At 39.7% G+C, this 21,014-nt stretch overlaps 1 protein-coding gene across 3 annotated transcripts in view; it reads right to left on the bottom strand.

Moving 5' to 3' along the window:
* Positions 1–21,014, bottom strand: part of LOC127435664 (protein BANP) — a 75,210-nt gene that overhangs the window by 25,160 nt on the left and 29,036 nt on the right. For 2 of the 3 annotated variants that reach the window (XM_051689301.1, XM_051689303.1), the window contains exon 11: positions 18,998–19,048. In XM_051689301.1, coding sequence (XP_051545261.1) covers positions 18,998–19,048 — 51 coding nt within the window. The remainder of the gene's footprint in view (positions 1–18,997; positions 19,049–21,014) is intronic. The other variant, XM_051689302.1, reaches the window with a different exon arrangement.

The following is a 21,014-nucleotide window of genomic DNA, read 5'->3' on the forward strand; positions in this document are numbered from 1 at the left end:
CTTTCTCTTATGTAGTAATGCTTTCAGCAGCAGAGCAGGATCGCAAACACATTGAGGAACTAGAGCAAAGACAACAGGGAACAAAACAACAGCAGCTTAATGCAAAAAACATTTAGTTTTGGGCCTCGTCGAAACATAACCAACTGTGCAAACAAGCTCTCCTCCCAAGCTCCATTTTTCTTTATTGCCATTCCAGTGTCTCCTTCACTGCATAAGAATCTCAATTAGCTGTAACGATAGATGATAAACACATTAAAAAAAAACAATCTGTAAAATCTCTCGGCCTAGCACAGTGAACCTTATTGCTTGTTACGGATGCTATGAATCAGTGCTTTTGCAGGTCCCCATCATCTTGTATTGATTGGACAAACAGATTCCCAAATATGTTTGTCATGACATTGGTTGAGCCAATGTTGCTATGTCCATCTAGTGGGGATTCTTGAACAAATGTTTTGAAAGTGCCACACCTTTAAGCTAAAACCCCTATATCCGAAAGGATGCTTCTTAACGCCTGGTTATGCAGGTCACAAATAGTGTAAGAAATAGTGATTTTTTTTTTTTTTTTTTTTTACAGTTCAACAAACTATTGTCCAAGAGGACAAGTCATCTTCCCACAAGCATGTACAGTTCACTCACACCCTCAAGAGTTGTCAATCCGACAAAAAAAAAGTCTCTTTGGAAAGGTAAACACTTCCGCCCAAATTCTACATGATTACAACAACATGAGCATCTGGAGCGAGACAAGCCTAAGCCAGGACAGATGTGAGGGCCTAACTGTTCTGAGAGAGGGAGACAGAGAGACAGACAGAAAGAAAGAAGGCCAACAGGAAACTGCATAAACTGAGTGAACTCCTAAAATCATCTGAGAGTCCTACATCACCTCTGCTGCAACACCTCCCACAATCAGACCACAGGGTAAAACCTGTTGTATAGCAAAGATGGGTCTTGGTTTTGATTGCTTGCACCGAACCAGTTTGATCTACCCCATTCCCCCTGCCAGTCTCTTTTCACATTGGGCCTTTTCGGTCAGTACATTCGTGCAATCAACCTCAGTACCACTGTGAGTACTAGTGTCAGTTGTTTACCAACATCACTAGGCAACGACTCAGAAGACGACACCAGTTTCACTGTGTTTTTGAAGTATTCATCCATTTGGATTAACCACCACTTTGCATGCACAGAATACCCTTTCAGTTGTCCGCTGTGGATATAATTCAATTGATCTGAAGAATCTAAGCCTCTCTCTGAAGGCAATTTATTCGAACACAAGCAGCAGTGAGAAATTCATTATACTATCTAGTGAACATGCAAAGATGCAAATTTTATGTCTTCGATAGCGGTTCACTTCTGCAATTAAAGGGATAGTTCACTCAAAAATTATCTCATCATTTACTCACCTTCATGCCATCCCACATGTATATGACTTCCTTTCTTCAGCAGAACACATTTGAAGAAAAATAGAAAAATATCTCAGCTCAGCAGGTCCTTATAATGCATGTTGATATAACATGATTTTTGATGCTTCAAAAAGCACAGACAATCAGCATTAACGTCATCCATCGACTGGTTAAATGAATGTCTTATAAAGCGATACAATTGGTTTTGTTGTGAAAAATATCAATATTTAAGTACTTTTTAACTATAAATCATCACGTCCGGTAAGCAGCAGTATGCAAGTTCACGAGAGGGCTGAGGTCACGAGGTCTTTCCAACGATGGTATGGAAATGTTCCATTCATTGCAGCAGATGCTCTCTACCTCTGTTGGTATTGCCTGGCATCGCCCACAGGTCCAGCCACCTCCATCTCCCTGTGCTCCTGGTCAGAGTACTCAGGTTCAAATAAATATGGCTATGTAATATTTATTCTCCTCTTCTCCTCTTAAATCAAAATCTTCTGACATCTTTGTTTAAATTTGCTTCAATGTTTATGGCATTCGGTCTGTAGAGCGTTCCTCCTACTCCTTTGTAAACAGCACTGCCCTTCCGGGTGTGTCGCGCATGCACCACTTCTCGCGTGAACATACAAACGCCAATACGTCACAAGAGAGACCACGTTACCTCAGCCCTCTCATGAATGCGCATACCGCTGCTTAACAGAAGCGATTATTTATAGTTAAAAAGTACTTATTGATATTTTTCGTACCAAAAGCGATCGTATCGCTTTATAAGACATTAATTTAACCACTGTAGTCGTATGGATGGCATTAATGCTGATTGTCTGTGCTTTCTGGAGCATCAAAAATCGTGTTACCATCCACATGCATTATAAGGACCTACTGAGCTGAGATATTTTTCTATTTTCCTTCAAATGTGTTCTGCTGAAGAAAGGAAGTCACATACATCTGGAATGGCATGAGGGTAAATTATGAGAGAACTTTCATTTTTGGGTGAACTATCACTTTAAAGATGGATTGCATTCGTACCAACTACGAAATGTACCTGAGTTCACATAAACTGTACACTAGACCATCTTTTCAAGCAGACTAGGCTGTGCTTTGATGGTGCACACCAAAGTTTGGGAAAAAACCCTTTCACACAACCAAACAAAAAAACAAACTACTGCAAAAGCCCTACTGCATAAACTGACAAAAACTGTGTATGAATTTTGTTAATAAAACCCAACAAAAACAGTTTCTCATCATGAAATCTTCTTGTGACGAGGAGGAGGGCGGGGCCGGCCGTGTGTCCTCATGGGCTAATCAGCTGGAAGAGGGATAAAGACTAGCCGGAGGCGCCAGTTCGTTTATGTTTGTTTTATGTTGAGTTTTATCATTAAACTTTACGTTGACTGTTTCCCGCCACCTCCTTGCCTGCCTTACCTTGTTACATTGGTGCCGAAACCCAGGAGGAGGGATGCACTGTCTCAGAGTCCTCGCCAATGCCGTCTGCCAAAGGAGCAGCCGCGGCCGTCTGCCTGGGAAGGAGGGGTCGCTGCCGAGAGCCAGAGGAACCACTGCCATCTGCCAAAGAAGGGGAGGAGCAGTTCCGTCCACCAGGGGCCAGAGGACTCACTGCCATCTGCCGGGGGAGGAGCGAGCTGGCGTCTGCCAAAGGGCAGAGGAGCGGTTGAGGACCGGGCAACTGCGCATCCGGGAGCCAGCGAGCAAGTTTTCTCTCTCTCTCCTCTCTCTCTCTGTAGCTCCGCCTCGCTCTTTCCCTCTCCCCTTTCCCTTCCCTCGTCTCTCCCAGGGCTCCAAAATGCAGGGAAGACCTGCAGGCAGGCAGGGCTGGAAGGGTAATGCCCCCCTTAAGGACGGGAGGGGAGTGCGTCATGCTGGGAGTTTCCCCGGCCTGAGTTGGACGATGGAGGAGTGTGAGGAGGAGGGCAGGGCTGGGCTGTGAGGACACACAGCCGGCCCTGAATCGGGCTAATCAGCTGGGAAGGGGATAAAGATGAGCCGGAAGCGCCAGTTCAAGAGAAAGAGAGATGCACGCGGCCGCATTGCATGTGTGTCTGTGTTTATGTTTATGTTTGTTTTATGTAGAGTTTTATCATTAAACTTTACATTGACCGTTTAGCCGGTTCCTGCCTCCTCCTTGCCTGCCTTACCTCATTACATTTCTGCAGACTTGGGACATTTTGAGCTCAATGGCTTCTTCCTAAGTTTGATGATAGTGCAGTACAATTATGTGCTACACTATGGAAAATATCTCCAGACAAACAAGCTAGCCATATAAGACACAGTATTGGTGGTGCTATCAACAAAGTCATCTTAAAACCCACAATTTTCCTTTTATTCCATCCTTTAAAAGTTTAAAAGCCAACTTTGGAGTGTTGCCATCACCAACAGTACTGTCTCCACACAAATTCAACATAGCCTTGAGCCCTGGAAGAAGAGATATTTTCTAATGGCTATGCGGGTCTATTCAGTTCCAAATAATTATACATGCCATTACATCACTATTGTTGAAGAAATACAGGGTTTAGCTCAGCCATCACCAAATGTTGGTAAAATTGTTCCATCTGCTCCATTGACAATCACATGGCCAATGGTTTTAGCCGATTAAGTGCCTCTTTATATGTTATTCTCATCTGTAATGCCAGTAAGAGGATTGTTGATAAGTGTACAACTTCCCTGAGTGTTCTAGAGGACACAAATATTTACCATCAAGCATCCTGAACTGTTATGGATATTAAGCTGTCAAGATGACTTACAATGCAACAAGAAAGGATGCATATTCCATTTGTATGTTCAAGCAACATAGCACCTGTTGATCAAGAGGTTTTTAAGTCCGCTCCATCAAGATTCCACACAATCCAAAGAAATAAATATATAATCTCTATAAACTTCTGCTACTCGCTCCCTTTTAATATTCCCAAAACCCTGCATAAACATATTTCCTTGTGCAACACAAGTCTCTCTGTGTCCACCCACACCCCTAAATAACACCCTAACTGTCTAAAGTTTTAGAAATGTTAAGCCTTGACTGAATCTACCTTTCAGCTTCTAGTCCAGATATTTAGCATTTCACAGATGGGTCTACCATTTACCATTGATGTTTGCAATTTTGCAGCCATTTGAGTACACCTTAACAGTTTTTCTCATACAAATGGTTCGGATTTGGGTAACAAACTTCTACCAATTTGCCTGTATCTAGCCAGCTTGGCTTATCTTAGCGAACCTAATGCTTAACAAATTGCTAACAACCATGTTAAACTGGAATTTTACAATAATCTGAGTAGAGGTTTACAGTTTCTCTCATGACACTAATGTTTTAGATTGGGTAGATGAGCCTAGACATACCCCTAACCCTAGTCCATCCCTAGTAGAAGCAACTGCAAATCTTGTGGGTGTTTCACAGAAAAACACAAATGTACGCATTAAGTGCATTGTATCAAATGCTTAATGTTTTATGTAAGTAACATCGTAGTTAAAGACACTTGTTATAAAGTGGGATAGGCCAGCGTCTATTCGGCTTAGCTTAATGATGCTATTACTTAAATTGCTAACAACTTCCTGAAATGTGCCCCCAGTGGTCACTTGAGATACTCCTCTTCTTGCCAAGTTCATATTTTACAAAAGAAGGGACCGCAAAGAGATAAAGTAAACCCAGTACTATTTACATAACAGACCTGCATCTATCAGATTCCTGGTTCAAAGAACAGCCAAACAGCCAAGGCACATATCCCACTGACAGAAAAATGACTTTAATTTACAACAAATTTAACAACATGCAGATAAGCTGAGTTGCAATGCTTGTTCTCAGGAACAAAGAAATAAAGTGTGCTTTAGTGTTTGTGTCAAAGACTGTGCCAAAAGTGTTACAAGTCATTTTCCTTATGTTATGTCTTCATTATGTTTCTAATTAGACTGCTGATTTGACAGGCTTTGGTGAACCACTCCATGTGTTGTAAACTTGTAAAATATCTGTGTGACCTTGGAACAAACTCTGTGTGGGAGACGCACAGTCCAGTCCCGCCCTCAAACCTATTTTTTTTCTCAACATTTTCAATGATTCCAATGGAAAGCTTTTCGGAGCAACATAAATTATGAATGTCATTTCTGCAACAGTGATGATTTTATTGGCTCTTGTTCCTCAGGCATTGTCACTGAGTCCAACTGGTTGTTAAACAAAAGGTGAGATGCACTAAGTTTCACTTAGTGGTTGGTATACTTACCAGTGTCAACAGTGTTCAAAATGAATAGAAGCTTTAAGGAAAAGGGTGTGATGTCGTTTTACAAAATCTGGGCAAAAAGAGGGAATGTAAGTTTGTTGTGGTGGTTCAAAACAACTTGCAAATGCGAACTTTCAGGAAAACATACCACCAGCTGTAAAACACTTTCTTACTGCCATTGGTCTATGTCATGGGTAGGCGTGGCCCTAGTGGCATGGGCGGAGTCCAAATGTTCACAACAGTATACAGTTGCTTGTCTCTTTCAACCTTTTTTCTTGCTCCAAACGAAGAACGAAGAAGAACTTCGAGGTGAGCATATTGGAGCCTTTATGAAGAAATCTCTCCATTAGAATTGTACGGGATTATCTGAGAATGTCTGTGAGAAGGCCTTTGTATCCCTGCCATGACCACATTAGCTTCAAGAACTCCTTTATCAAGACAAAAGACAGGCAAGACCATCACTATTGCCTTGAAATATGATTCCCTCCATTAGAACACTAAAATCATATTATAAGCTGCCTTGAACCATTTTATTCAGTATTCTTCATTTAATAACTTGGAGAAAATCCTTCAACTGTAATTTAGGTAAAAACAGTAAATTGATTTAGGAGTTTGAATTGGGACTAAAGCCCCAAGGTTCTTTTGTGACAACAACTGGACTCCAAGTTAAATCCTGGAGAATTTAGATCCTAAAGCAGGTACTAACTGGATGCAAGCTCTGCACACATCTGGTTTCAATACTGAGGTCCAGAGGAGACTTCTGGATTGCAAATGGGCATAATTGCATACATACCAATATAAATATACACACATTCAAAGAGGGAAAAAGTTACATCAATTTAACAGACAGATGCAGCTTGTGACTTATATTCTCCTAACAATTCCTGAGCTCATTTTTGTCTTGTCCAAATACAGTAAAACAACATATCCAAAAAGGCAGATTAGAAACAGACCACAGTAGTCTTTCCTTATGCTTTTTACATTTATTCGAATTCACATGCATTTGGGCTGGCTTAGAATAAGCCTTTATTTAGTCTGGTTCTGGTACAAAAATTTGCAGTATATCATTTCAAATGTCAAGAATCAGCTACAAAGTGGACCAGACTTTATGCTGATAGCCAAAAGTCTGGCTCTGCGAAAACTACTGAGATACAGCCACAACCCTGCAACACACATTCATTGTGTTAAAGCTCCAGGATAATTCAGCACCTAAGGGGCTTCACATTGTGAACATCCAGAAATGCACCTGGACTTACCCATGAGAAGCCAAATCTCCCTCACTTCCTACTTCCATTCTTCCTACCTACCTCAAAACCGGCCAAGTAAGGAGGGGCATCATCACAGTGCAGGACCCCAACCAAGCGCACATCTGTGCACTGTCCCCTTGTGGAAGGGTGAAGTACATAAAGGACTCTTTCTCCAAGAACATACAGGGTCTTTAAATTAGGATTTGGGGAATTTGCAAGCAAGAGCACTTACAGGTTTAGGATCAACAAATTGCTTAAGAAAAAAGTAATGTAGACTGCTGTTGGTAAGAGACAGTGGCACAAGGAAAGCAAAGTCACAAATTTATTTGAACTCTTATCAGATGTCGAATACACCTGAATTTTGACAATGTACAATACTATAGATGTTGGGCTCGAGGGAATGAGAGAAGTATTCAGAAGAGGGTTCTCAGCCTCATTATGACACCAACAATCAACTGACCTTTCTCTAAACACCAGCTAAAAACGCTACAGACCAATGCAGATTTCCTTGGCCTACTTGAGATATTTTGGGGACAGTAAATTTATATAAATTCAATATTAATCCAGATGTTATTTAACATGTATTGAGATAATTCACTTAATCCAACGGCTTTTCTATCCATGTTTGCTGGTGACAGAACAAACACTATTTCGAAAGCTTTCAGTTTCCTGCTGAAAAAAAAAAAAAACTTCTTCAACCAGCCAAAGATGGTTTGTTGGTCTCCAAGTATGGCCAAGCTGGTCTTCTGGTGGTCTAGCTAGCCTCCCAGCCTGGCCAAAAAGTTGCTCATCTGGTTTAGCTGGTCGACCAACTGACAAGTGACCAAAACTCCTCTAAACATGCAAACAGACCAGCTTGACCAGGCTGGGAGACCAGAAAAGAACAGCCTTATCCTTTGAGAATTTTTTTTTCCTGCCAAGTTTGCATCAGGGGGAAAGGTGGGCTGGCTTAATGAAAGTTTAATATTACCATCATCCACCACCTCATTCTCCCCTGTTGACGCATGAGGACGCAATTGTAAACGTGTTCAGCGGGAGACGCTGATGTAAACAGACTATGCGCAATGACGAAACCTGTTGTTGTAGCGCAGGGTCAGAGTAACAATGTTCTGCCACCACCACCACTTCCACCCACCCCCCGTCTGACAACTGGCAGGGCCCAGCGAAATGGTAAGCCCCGTTCTTGAGGCAGGTTCTCCAGTCATGAGGAACTAACAACCAATTGTACCAAATACAAAAACATTGAATCTCCTCAGACTTCAGTCTCCTCTCCCTGTTTTCTTGCCTTATCTTTAGATCAATACCTCTGTGGCTGTGGAAGTCACATCAGAGAGCAGGAGAGAGGGGGCATCAGATAAGAGCACCAAAAGAGGTTACTGACTCAACATACTGTTAAAACTCTTTCATTCTCACTTTCACTCATGGAAGAGGATGACTTTCATGTGTCGGCCGTGTGTGTTTGTTTAAGATGGTGAAAGGGGGATGAATGATATGGCTTGCCGTTACAGACTGACAGGCTGTAAATCACGGCTCTTCCCCTTGACAGCAGAGAGAGCATGGCGGGGAGAAGGCGTCAGGCTACATAAAATGCTCGGAAGCATTTCTGATACCTTTATTAACCAAGCGAAACTTTTAAAGAAATGGGCGTGTTTAAAATAAAAAAATATATTTTAGAAAGGCCAATAGAGAAGAAAGTCCAAGAGGTACTAAATAAATTCATGCTTGATTAACAGGCCAAAAAGTGATCCAATACATTTATTTTGTGACATTAAATTTTTTTTAATGTACATTAACGATCTGTTGAGCAGTTTATAATTGTTATGTTATTTGATGAAAGTTATTATAAAGTGCTAGTAAAACTTACTATTCTTGAGATCCCTGCTAAAAGTTTTGAGGTGGCATTACCGCTGACCTGAAGATGTGCTGACTAGTGGTCAATTTAATATAGTCAAAACTTCAACTTTGTAAAAAAGAATCTAAAAAAATTATATTGTATTTTAAATGGTAGATAGCAGTTTCTTCTGATTTCTGTTTAGTCATCAAATTTTAGTAATTTATTTGCACATGAAGAAATTGTTAATATATTAGGAAGAAGGAAATAACAATACACACAGTAGTCCAGCAACCATGGATGGTATGTCCACATTAGCAAATCGCATTTTCTCAAAAAATAATGAATCAAACCAATTGTACATACAGTGCATAGTGAATAAGACATTTACTTTTAGCACACGTGAAGCGCTTTTACCACTTCTATTAAAATGAATGGGAGAAATTAGAAAGCCCAACTGCAGCTTAAGGTAAATGGATATAGATAGGAAGTCCTGCCTTACAGGTAAAAAAGCCAATCACCTTTTAGATACAGACATCGCCTGTCAATCAACTCAAGAAAACGTAATAGCTATTTTTTTGCGTAATCTGAGGTAAAGAAGCACCATTTACGATACCAGTGTTGTCAGATTTTACTGCTGATTTGAAATATGTTCTTTGATCATAATCTTTTTTTTTTAATTTCCCCATTCAAGTAGATTGGAGAAGCACTGTCATGACTGGAAATAGCCTCCTGAGAGTGTTCCAAACAGGGCCGACAGTGAACTGACTTGCTAGAAAGACTCTGGTTGCACTCACGCGCTCGTACGGATCCAACACGAGCAGCAATCTCCTGACAGTTTAAATGGTCTGGATCACCTGCTTGGATTGTCATGATTGTTGTGACCATCATGATTTGTAAATCAGAGGAACTTTTGATGCTGATCCTGAAGTTTTGATTCTGGCTGATGGAATACGCGCTTCAGAGGAAGATATTAGATGAGCGCTCGACGGGAAGAAAACGCTGGATTTTCGTGAGGTTCGTGAATTACATCTGTTTAAATGAGATATCTCCATATTTGCAAACAGTATATAATAGAAGTTTTATTGATATTTGCCTTTTATCATTAGAAAAGTGACAGGGAACTGCTGAGGAGAGGCTGAAAGAATACGTGCTTTAGAGGTAAATAAATGAGTGCGCCACAGGATGCTGGATCTGCACAAGTTGTGTGAGGTTAGTGTTTTACATCTGTTTAAATGAGATATGTTCATATTTGCAGATGGTATATGATATTATGCTTTTAGATGGTTTTTAGGATATTAGTCGTTTACATGTCTTAGTCGCTTCACATGCAAGCAGGCGATTTTCAGCGCATTCAAGAAAAAGAAAAAGAAAAAAAAGAATCGGCCGATGCGATAATTACAAAAGTCCGGCAATACACCGATCGACCACTAGTGCTGACCTGAAGCTAAATGCAGAACAGGCCACCAGCTGTGCAGGAGAGACGGAGGAAGAGGAGGAGAGACAAGAGTGGAGAAAACCTTAGAAGGCACAAAAATACCTGATGCAGAGGGAGTTGTGTAAGAGATCCAGGAATATCATCCCACCGCTGTCTCAGAGCTAATGACATTTGGCTTTATTTTCTGTTCCTGGATGTATACCTAATGCTTCTAGACAGGCCCAAAAGATTACACAATCATAAATGACACCTTCAAACAGTAGCCAACACATTTCAAGTGTCAGCACAAATAGATGTTGGCTGATCTGGATTAGCCTGCTAGACATTTTGATTTCAGAAACAAATGCATATTTCTTCTGAGCATTGGTGCAGATCTTTGCTCAAGCCCGAACAATCATATCTACGGCCATCTGGGCTATATCAACATAGGCAATACGCCAGGAAATACATTCTTAAAAATCAATGCTTATATTTCCTCAACCCTACTGTTTAAATGAATATTATCATAAGCTAGATCTAGGATATTAGGCTAAAAACAAACAGTACTGATAATAAAGCAACATCACACAAGCAAGAGTGCTGTATGGCCCTACACCAGCACAGCTGTTATTTGGCCGCAGGTAATTACAGCCATGCTGATTTAGGGCCAGACAGCATGATTGTGAGTATACAACATATACAGCACATTGCTTTTATACAACAGTTCAATGAACAAGTAAACAAAAAAATTACTGTCACAAAAAAATGCACTTGTGCATGGAACTACTTTCTTACGTTACGGATCAGGATCTGCCGTTACTAGTTCAAAAGATGTGCTCAAGCCTCTGTTACTACAACCCCAATACTAAAAATGTTGGGACAGTATGAAAAATGATAATAAAAATAAAAAGGACTGATTTGTAAATTATATTCACCCTTTGCTATATTGAAAGCATTACAACAACACATTATATGATGTTTTACCTTGTGAATTTTAGTTTTTTTGAAAATGTACAGAAATTTCAAATCAGATGATTGCAACACGCTCCAAAAAATGTTGAGATAGGGGCAATTTAAGACTAATAACAATCTGACAAGTTGAAATAACAAGGCAATGTGAAACAGGAGATGTTAAACAGGTGAGGCAATTGTGTCTTAATACTGTATACTGTATAAGGATCCTCCAAAAACAGTCTAGTCCTTCAAGAGCAAGGATCGTTCAAGATTTGTCAATTTGCCAAAAGATGCTTCAGCAAATAATCCAGCACTCTGAGAACAATGTCCCCCAAGACAAATTGGAAGGATTTTGGTCATTTCACCCTTTACAGTGCACAATATAGTTAAAGGATTAAAGGAATCTGGTTAAATCTCGGTGTGTAAAGGGCAAGACGAAAACCATTTCTGAATGCGTGTGATCTCTGATCCCTCAGACATCACTGTCTTAAAAAAACGGCATTCATCTGTAATGAATATCATGAACATGGGCTTGGGATAACTTTAGTAAACCTTTGTTAGTCAACACCACTCGTCGCTGCATCCACAGATGCAAGTTAAGACTTTATTATGCAAAGCTGAAGCCCTACATAAACACTGCCCAGAAGCGCTGCCGACTTCTCTGGGCTCGGTCTTATCTTAGATGGAAAGTAGAACAGTGGAACTGTGTTTTTTTGGTCTGAAGATTTCACATTTCAAAAAGTTTTTGAAAAACAAAGCCGTCGTGTTATCCGGGCCAAAGAGGAAAAGGGCCATCCAAGCTTATTAGCATCAGGTCCAAAAGCCCGTGTCTGTATGGGCCAGGGGTGTTTCAGTGCCCATGGCATGGGTAACTCGCACATCTGTGAGAACACCATGAATGCAAACAGATATGTACAAATTTTGGAGCAACATATACTGCCACCTAGCACTTTTCCAGGGACGTCCCTGCATTTTACAGCAGGACAACTTCAAACCACATACTGCCTGGATTACAGGTGCATGGCTGTGTAAGCAGACAATGTGGGTGTTAGATTGGCCTGCCTGCAGTCCTGACCTGTCTCCAACTGAGAATGTGTGTGCAATATGCAGCACACCATACGGCAATAAAGACCCCATACAATTGTGCAGCTAAAGACCTACTTAATGGATGACTGGGGGGAAATTCCACTTTCTAAACTTAACAAACTTGTGTTTTCAGTACCTAAATGCATAATAAGTGTAATTAAAAGAAATGGTGATGTTTCACATTGGTTAACACTCTTTTTTGGAGTATGTTGCAGTCATCTGATCTGAAATTACTGTACATTAAAGGTGCAATATGTAACTATTTTCATGCAATATTAGCCGTTTTTTTTTTTTTTCCAATGTGTGAACGGCTTGTAACACAACTTAAAAAATGAGCCCTTCCCGGACTTCCTAGGTTGCCTATTAAAGCCTGTACACTGATTTTCATGCGAAGGGAGCGGGTCGGTTTTGCCGGGAAAATCCAAAGGATGTGACGTTTATGCGTGCTCCCGAGAGCCTTGACTCAGTCAGTAATAGCTTCTCTTCCGCTATTCAACAGCGACAATAAACTGCAACACTAGGTAACGTTATCTTAGAGATGGAATCCAGCAAATGGCCGGCTCCCAGCACAACACCGACTCCTACACAAACCAAGTAAACCAAGAGTAAGCCAAAAAAAAAAAAAAACATTTATCTACTGAATCCCATCTGGCTAAGCAGGAAAGTGATCGTGGTTGGGCGAACACTATAGTGAACATTGGCAGGACATTTGAATTGGCATTCTTCTTATTGGACAGGTAAGCTTACATAACTGCAAAGCATGTGAAATATAGTGCCATAAGGATTGATCTGTGTCATTTTAGCTAACTTGCCTGCTAACGCTGACGAATTGCAAGCTACCTTGCTTCGTAATTTTCAAATTTAATCTTCTCTTTATACTAAAAGTCAGGTATACAGAATAAATGTAAGCAAATACACTTGTTTCTTGATCATAGTACAACATATGACATACAAAACATACAATAGTGTAACATAACAGTGCAACAGTAAACTGTCTGGTATAGTTCGGTAGTATGTATCTGTATGTGTGTATCAGTAGTTTAGTCTCAAAATTTGTAGTAAAACTATCATAACTGTAATTTTAATTATGCTACCTCATCTGTCAGCATGATGCCGGTGGATCACGTTCAGTCTCTTTGTACGTCACGTCATTGTTTTGCTGATGCTCGCGTCCCTATGGAGTGTGTGCACGAGCAGCAGGTAGCTGGCTGCAGTTCAGTTAACAGCCACAGATGTCATTAATAACAAGGGTTTCTGAATCTTACATACTGCACCTTTAAAAAAGAAATTAAATTCACAGGGTAAAACATCATATAAGGTGTAATTGTAGTGCTTTCAATAAGGCAAAGGGTGAATATAATTTACAAATCACTCATTTTTGTTTTTACTAGCATTTTTCATACTGTCCCAACTTTTTCGCAATTGGGGTTGCAATTAAAAAACATCACTTTATAACTAGTAATGATGGGTTTGGCTGTTTCTAACAGGTTACTGGAGAAACAAGTGTGTGTTTGTAAGAGAGAGCGCGATTGAGCGTGTATGATTACTTGCATCTGTCGCGACTCCCAAGCAGAGATGAACAGTGAAGCTGAACAGTGAAGCTGGATTCAGTCCCATGTATTAGTCAGCTTGCTGAAGCTAATGGAAATTTGGTCAAATACATCCTATTTTCTCTATGTAAAAAATAGCCGTCCCAGCGGGGTTCTCCTGGAGTATTTCCCAGTAGCTGGGTTTTTTTTTCTCTCCTCCGCCATGTTGAATGTTTACATCACCTCCCAACGTGGAAACTCCAGTAGGTAAGCACCTTGAGTATATGTGATTACTCCATCTGTTGTGTCTCTCAGCTGTGATAAGCCTTAATACTGAAGCTGATAGTTGAACTCTATTTCCCAGCTGTAGTGTAGTAGTAATTTGAGCGATCATGGAGCGAGAGACAATGCTGATGACTTCAAAGAATCCCTTGCTGACAGGCAGCGCTGACTCAAATGAATGTCGCAAACTCAGCTGGCTCACAACACATAAAAATGGTCTTTTGTCGCCACCTGCTGGCTAAAATCTTTAATGTCACAGGGAAAAATGAAAAGACACATCTAGCTGCATTTAACACATATGCGCTGCTCTTACACTTTAGTTTAGAACACTACGAACACAAGTGGAGTGATACAAACAGTCAGTAGCATTTCTAGCTTGTATGGCGCCCTGGGTGAAACCCGCTTCAGCACGCCCCCAAAGTTGTTTGGGGGTTGCCCTGGGCAACTGCCCATGTCACCCATGCCTAAATCTGGCACTGCAAACAGTAAAGTGTCTGAGTGCTGCTGTTCTGAGACATCAGCACTCTTGTAACGTCTCTCATCCAATCAGATTCAAGGACCGAAACCAACTGTTGTTTAATATAGGATTTATATGTCCAGAAAAAAATTTGACTAGTGCTTGCCTAAAAGTTGCACCATGATGCTTTTTTTTTTTACCATGTTGCTATATGGTTTCAAGGGAGTTCCTTTGTGGTTGCTTACTGACTAAAGTCAAGAAGAGCTCACATGTCTAATGCAAACATCACTATTATTGCTGCACATGTTTAAAAAAATCAACACTAATAATGTGCAAATGTAACTATGATGCTAGGCTGTTTTGGGTAGTTGCCAGAACATTGCAAGGTGGTTGCTAGGGTGTTCTGGGTGGTTGCCAAGTCATTGCTTGCTGGCCTAATTAAAAAGAGCCCACACCTAATATCCCTGTATATGTGCTTCGTCTGCACATGCACCTGGCATTGAATGTACTAAAGAGTTTCACAAAGCAGTTGTAGTGCCAAGTTATATGCCATGGTTTAATCCTTAAGGTAGGGGTTTCAAATCGCTAAATGTAAATATGAGCAATAGTAAAGTGATTCTTGCCTAAGCAAGTATCACAAACTAACAGTAAATGAAATTTAGACTATCTGAAGAATTCTCATTCATGAGCAACCAAATATAGTGTACCGATTACAACATCGACAATAAATTTAAGTAGGTACGATATCATCATGTAAATGTGAGTCTGAGAGGCCGACTGCATTTTCCTGAAGTCATTAAAAATGAAGCAGTTGCATCTAAACAGTTAGACGATATATACACATCACACAGAGACAAATTTAAAGAGACAGCAAAGTTTGCGAATGATTGCGCATGTTTACAGTGGATGTCTGATATGTGGCACAAGAAAAGTTGTGATCACACACTAGTTTGCAGGGCGAGAAATGAAATGAAATGCTTTATTTAGGGTGCAAGACAGTTATGCCAAACATAACTACTTCAAGTGTACAGACAAGTGGATGCACCTGTCTTTCTCTCTTGCTTTGACACACATTTTCAACTTTCAGACAAACAAAACTGCTGTACTGCTCTCATTGCACTACATTTCCTCTTCTCATCTGTCATCTTGTTGATGTAGTAGTAGAGGTCAGAGTCTCCATGACAGAACTCATTCACGTATGTGCATATTCAAATATCTGGTACATCACTGACCTACAACACAACTTGTTTCGAAACATGTAAGACAGCAAAAATTAACCCTCACAAGCAGCTGTCCATCTAAGCTGTTTGAAAATACAAGATGAAGAGGCAACAATTATGTTTTTCCATTCTCCTTTCCTGCCTTCTCACTGGCGGCAGCTAAATTTCTCACACTACAAAACTACTTAACTACGTAACACCAAAAAAAAAGGCTTGAAAATATAGAGGTGAATGTGAAAACTTATCATTGAACTACTCATAAATAAAGACTCCATGAAATCAATATTAGAGTTTTATGTCTTTTAAGGCATGAGAATAACTTTTTTAATGCATTCCTGATCACGCCCGGTCGAACATGCTGCCTTTCAAAGTACTCTTTTGACTGCGAGCGAATACAAATGCGTTCGTCACATGCGCACACTACGACTGCTTTGTGATACTCTTTTAGTACAGTCAGCTGCAGGCACATGTGCCGACAATACGCACAGACAAGGACCGTCTGCGTGTCGAGAAAATCTGGGCTGCATGTGGATAGTCCGTGCAGACTGTGCTGATGACGAAATTTGTGTCACGCATACTGTGCGCAGCGCATTCAGCAACAGAGACAACCAAAGTTTACTTTAGCCATTAGTCTATGTCTATTAGCTTTAAGGCCATCTAAATACTAGTGTAATCCTAAAAGCTGACAAAACTCCCAAATTTTTTAGGAAGGATTTTCTCTTCCATAAAAATGCCCACGATCTGTGCTTTTGGTCACAGATCTTAAAAATATGTCTGTTGCAGCAAAAGTCAGAGTTGCGCATTTTGAAAATTGCATAGTGTGAGCTTGCCGTTAAGACACAAATTATATACAAAACACAAAAGAGTAGATTAGGTTAATAAGGTGAGATAACAAACATAGATCTTCCTTTCAAGTGTAAGAATGTTTGTCCATTGATTTCCACAAAAGCCTCTGTTGCATTCTAGCTCTTTGATCTGACTGAACAGAGCTGAGAAACAGGAAGTTTGTCCAGTCCCAAACATCATATTCTCAGAATAGAAAAAGAAAAACATATATATGGAAGAAGGACACACAAAAGCTCATTCATTAAAAATTGCATTCAAGTTGCGTACTTACTTTGTTCTTACATTAGTTCTAAGTTCATGAGTCATATGTGCCATTCTCAAAACCATCTAACACAATAGATGTCTTTTATATTGTCCTAGACTACACAGAATCATCTGCATTTTTATGCAGAACCTATCACAGATTGAGCTTTGACACACATAATTTTGTTACTCAAAGTTAAGACTTTTTGTAACAAATTTCATGTTTCTAAGGCCATCAAGAGTATATGATTTTTGTGTTTGTGTGGTATGAGTTGTTCCACAATTTTAGCCTAAATGTACACAAATTAAGAGCAAACTTACTGATGAATCATGATTTCTGTGTGAAAACGTTCACACAGGTTTTCACACAAATATGTATGGAAGTAAATTAATGACAAATGTCTTTGAAAAATAAATGCATTGCATTAACAGTGCATTTTTTGGGGAGGCAATTTCATATGGTTTTATATTTGTATAAGTGAATATTTTAATTAAAAACATTTTGCACAAAATTTCATCATTAAAAATTAAATAATAAATATTCACCTTCCAAAGTTCACCTCCAAAATATTAAGTTTTTCAAAAATCTTTTTTATTCAACTGGTAATATTTGTCCTTTATATTTCGCTTTGCAAATTCACCTCATTTCAGTGGTTCAAACTCAGTTGGAAATTCAACCTTGTACATCCTGGCATTGCAGGAAAAGCAGTAGAGTGCTGAAGCACAATCTTAACTTGCTGATACTAGGCTTCACGACTAGCCTAGCGCACACTACACAACTCAAGCCCGTCCCCTATGATATTTTGAGTCTGCAACTGGTCTGTGACGAGAAGTCTCAGATTGCACATGGTCGTGTAGATGATCGTGTAGCGTGCACACTCCAACAATCTGCCCAGACTTGTCGCAGTTGCCTTAATGGATTTTAAACCTGCTTGAAATCTGGCTGTCGAGTCATCAGGTGTGTGCACTATCCCGACGAGCGAGAGACTGACAATGAGCCAAAGAAATACAGAGAGAGAGCAAAAGGAGAGCAATACATTGAGAAGGAGGAGACAAAAAATAATAATAAAATAAAATAAAACATCACCCATGTCTCCATACCCACTGTCTCATCATTATTTTCAGCCGTTTTTTTTTCGTTCTGTGCAAATCAGTGCAATAAACTAGCACGAGCCCTTATTATATGTTGTTTGTTGACATGTTATCATGAATAAATTCTCCAGTTGATATGTGCATGAGTTTGTGAATTAATTTCAGCATCGTATCTTTAAGATGCGTTTTGGCTGATCCGTTTGATACGTTGCTGGTTAAGGGGAATTTAAAAGAAAACAACCATCAGATCGGAAATTTTTAAAAAGCGAATATGTATGCATGCACAAGAACTTCACAGATCTTCTTCGGTATGCTTGATATCAACATGCAGTGACACAGATGAGGAGCACACACATCTGACAGTTAATACAGGTAATCCACTAAAATAATTCTAAACGTCTGCTCTAAACGTCATGTTTGTGCTTAGTTTAAATCTAAGAATAGTTAAGCGAAACGGTGCATCGGTTCATATTTTTCTTTTCTTTTACTTTTTGCACTTTATTATCATGCATGCATTAAAACACTGCCATAATGATTGATGTATGCTGCCATGAAATCAACCACGATGACCACCATATCCGAAAACAAAAAACAAAGTCGTTAAGTGTGTGCAGGACGCTGAATGCAAGTCATGTAGTGTGCACTTGGCTTAACTTATAATTATCCATTGCACAAAAACAAGGGTTTTAAACTTTGCCTGGTACGTAAAGCTTTAAAAGTAAATAACCGTTCTTAGTCGCTTTCGATAAAAGGATAAAATCACATCATACACACACATCCGAAGTTCATTTAATATAGATACTTGACTAAAATAAATATGAGCTCAAAACATAATTTGTGGTGAGAAGTATATTTAAGTGCTTTTAAAAAAAAAAAAAAAGAGTGTGCCAACTTTTCTGTGCCTTATCAATGTGCCGCTAAACAGAAATAGTTAGTCATGTATGCAGCCACAAAATCAGGTACTTCCTACCCTTGACAAATTTCGATCACAAATGGATTTACAGTAATACCAGCTGTAAGCAAGCAATTTGCCTAAGCTGACAACTTGTGATTGGATCACCTGAGACAGAAGTTAATACCAGATGTAAACACAGCCTATATCAATAGAAAATGGCAAAAAGGCACTGTTACAAGGACCAGTGTAACATGGACCAATAAATGTAAAAGGGTACGTACATTTACCTGTCCGTCTTGTCCAACGTGCACTTGGTGGATCTGTAGGTTGCCCTACAAGAGAAGAAAACAAATATAACACTCTGTTTTCAACAGTTTCACAACACGTAGCTTATAAGAATTTCACAACAGGAATAAAATGACTGCACTGCAACAAAAAGTTTCAATTTATCTCTTGTTCTGACTTTAAAACATACACACCTGACAACATATATCTGGACAATTGCAAATAATGGTACGATGGCTCATTTCCTTTTCAAACTGTTTCAGATAAATGGTTTTGATGAGAAGGGACAAATATATTACAAAGACCCTCTTTGTGACTGGCAGTTGGATGAAGTGGCACATTGTTGCTAAGCTCTGAATTCAAAAACAAACAATATCATTGAGAATTCACCAAGATAAATGGCACACTGAAACCCTCTGGCAGTCCTGAATTCCTTTAAACCAGGCCAGGAAAAGTTTGAAACATTTTTTATTTTCTTCTCTCCCTCCTTCTTAGGATGACGGATGGATTTGATCAAAATCATGTTTACATATTTGCAGATACCTTTTCATAATCCTGTTTAAATCTATGACAATGTGTACTCAAGAGCCTTTGAAATGGGTGCTTTGGAGGAACATCTCTGCCAATGATCCTAATAAAACAATGAGGTTAGAAATAATCATGGATAGGTGGTGTAGTTTGATGGTCTGACCTCTTGAGACCTTCATACTAAGCCAAATCCATCCGTGAAATGTAATTTGACCAAGCCAGCAGCCATCCAAACAATATGTTGAATCATACAGAAGAATTAGAGGGAAAGAAAACCTTCAAAAGAAACATGTTTCTCAAGTGATGTAATGACTTACCTTAAGTCCCTTTCCTTAAGTTAACACTTGTGCACTGTTTGGTCATTTTAGACCGAAATCAATTTTGTTTGAAAATCTCAGTTGCCTCAGCTTCTGAGACATTCAATCCACGCATCTTATCACGTGGCTCATTGTGCATGACACCGGAGACTCACAGCACAAGGAGGCTCATACTATTTTCCGCGATCCACGCACAACTTATCACGCGCCCCATTGAGAGCGAGAACCACTAATCGTGACCACAAAGAGGTTACCCCATGTGACTCTACCCTCCCTAACAACCGGGCTAATTTGTTTGCTAAGGAGACCTGGCTGGAGTCACTCAGCACACCCTGGATTCGGACTCACGACTCCAGTGGTTGTAGTCAGCGTCAATACACGCTGAGCTACCCATGCCCCCCAATTTTGTTTCTTTAATAAAAATGGTATACTTCATCTGAGTGACTTGAGGCTTTGTTACTTTTCCTACATTTGCCATCTGAACACACACAACTGGATTTGATGAGTTAAGGCCGTGTGACAAAAAAACCGACACTTGTGTTGTTCACAGTCAAATTTGACCGACCATAGGAAAGAAAAGGTGAGACTATAACACAGAGCAATTTTGGGGAATTTGTCAAATAAAATCAACAACTCAGCCACAATGCAGAACACTGAATACTATGTGCCAAGTTTGAATATGTTGAAGTGCAAATGAGATTTAAGAGCTACAACAGACTGGGACATTTTAAAAGATTAACGGTATACGGATTAACGGGTCATTCTAAACCCTGGTTATCTGTTTCATTTTTCACACTGTTCATACTTTACCCTGGGTTAGTAATTAAACCTGGGTATTCATGTTCTGATGTTTTACACTGTACATTCATAAACCCCAGGTTAACGTTGTTATTTGAATATTTGCAGTGTCAATAACAATGATTGGATGAATACAGCTCGTGATGGACCTGTCAATGGAACTGCTCTTTTGTGTAAATGTTGCCAAGTAAATCGGCTCTTTTTGTCTTTCATCTTCTGAAATATTGGCATGAAAACACAGAATACTGTCTCATCACGGCAGTTATCGCGTCTGCCATCACTGTTCGACACTTAACGGTTTCTCTCAGATGGAGAGCGTAAACAGCGCATGAAAGTTGGGAACATTTTCAGTGACTGTACAAAGTGCATG

This window comes from Myxocyprinus asiaticus, chromosome 46 (genome assembly GCF_019703515.2).
Source record: "Myxocyprinus asiaticus isolate MX2 ecotype Aquarium Trade chromosome 46, UBuf_Myxa_2, whole genome shotgun sequence".
NCBI classification, from domain to species: Eukaryota; Metazoa; Chordata; class Actinopteri; order Cypriniformes; family Catostomidae; genus Myxocyprinus; species Myxocyprinus asiaticus.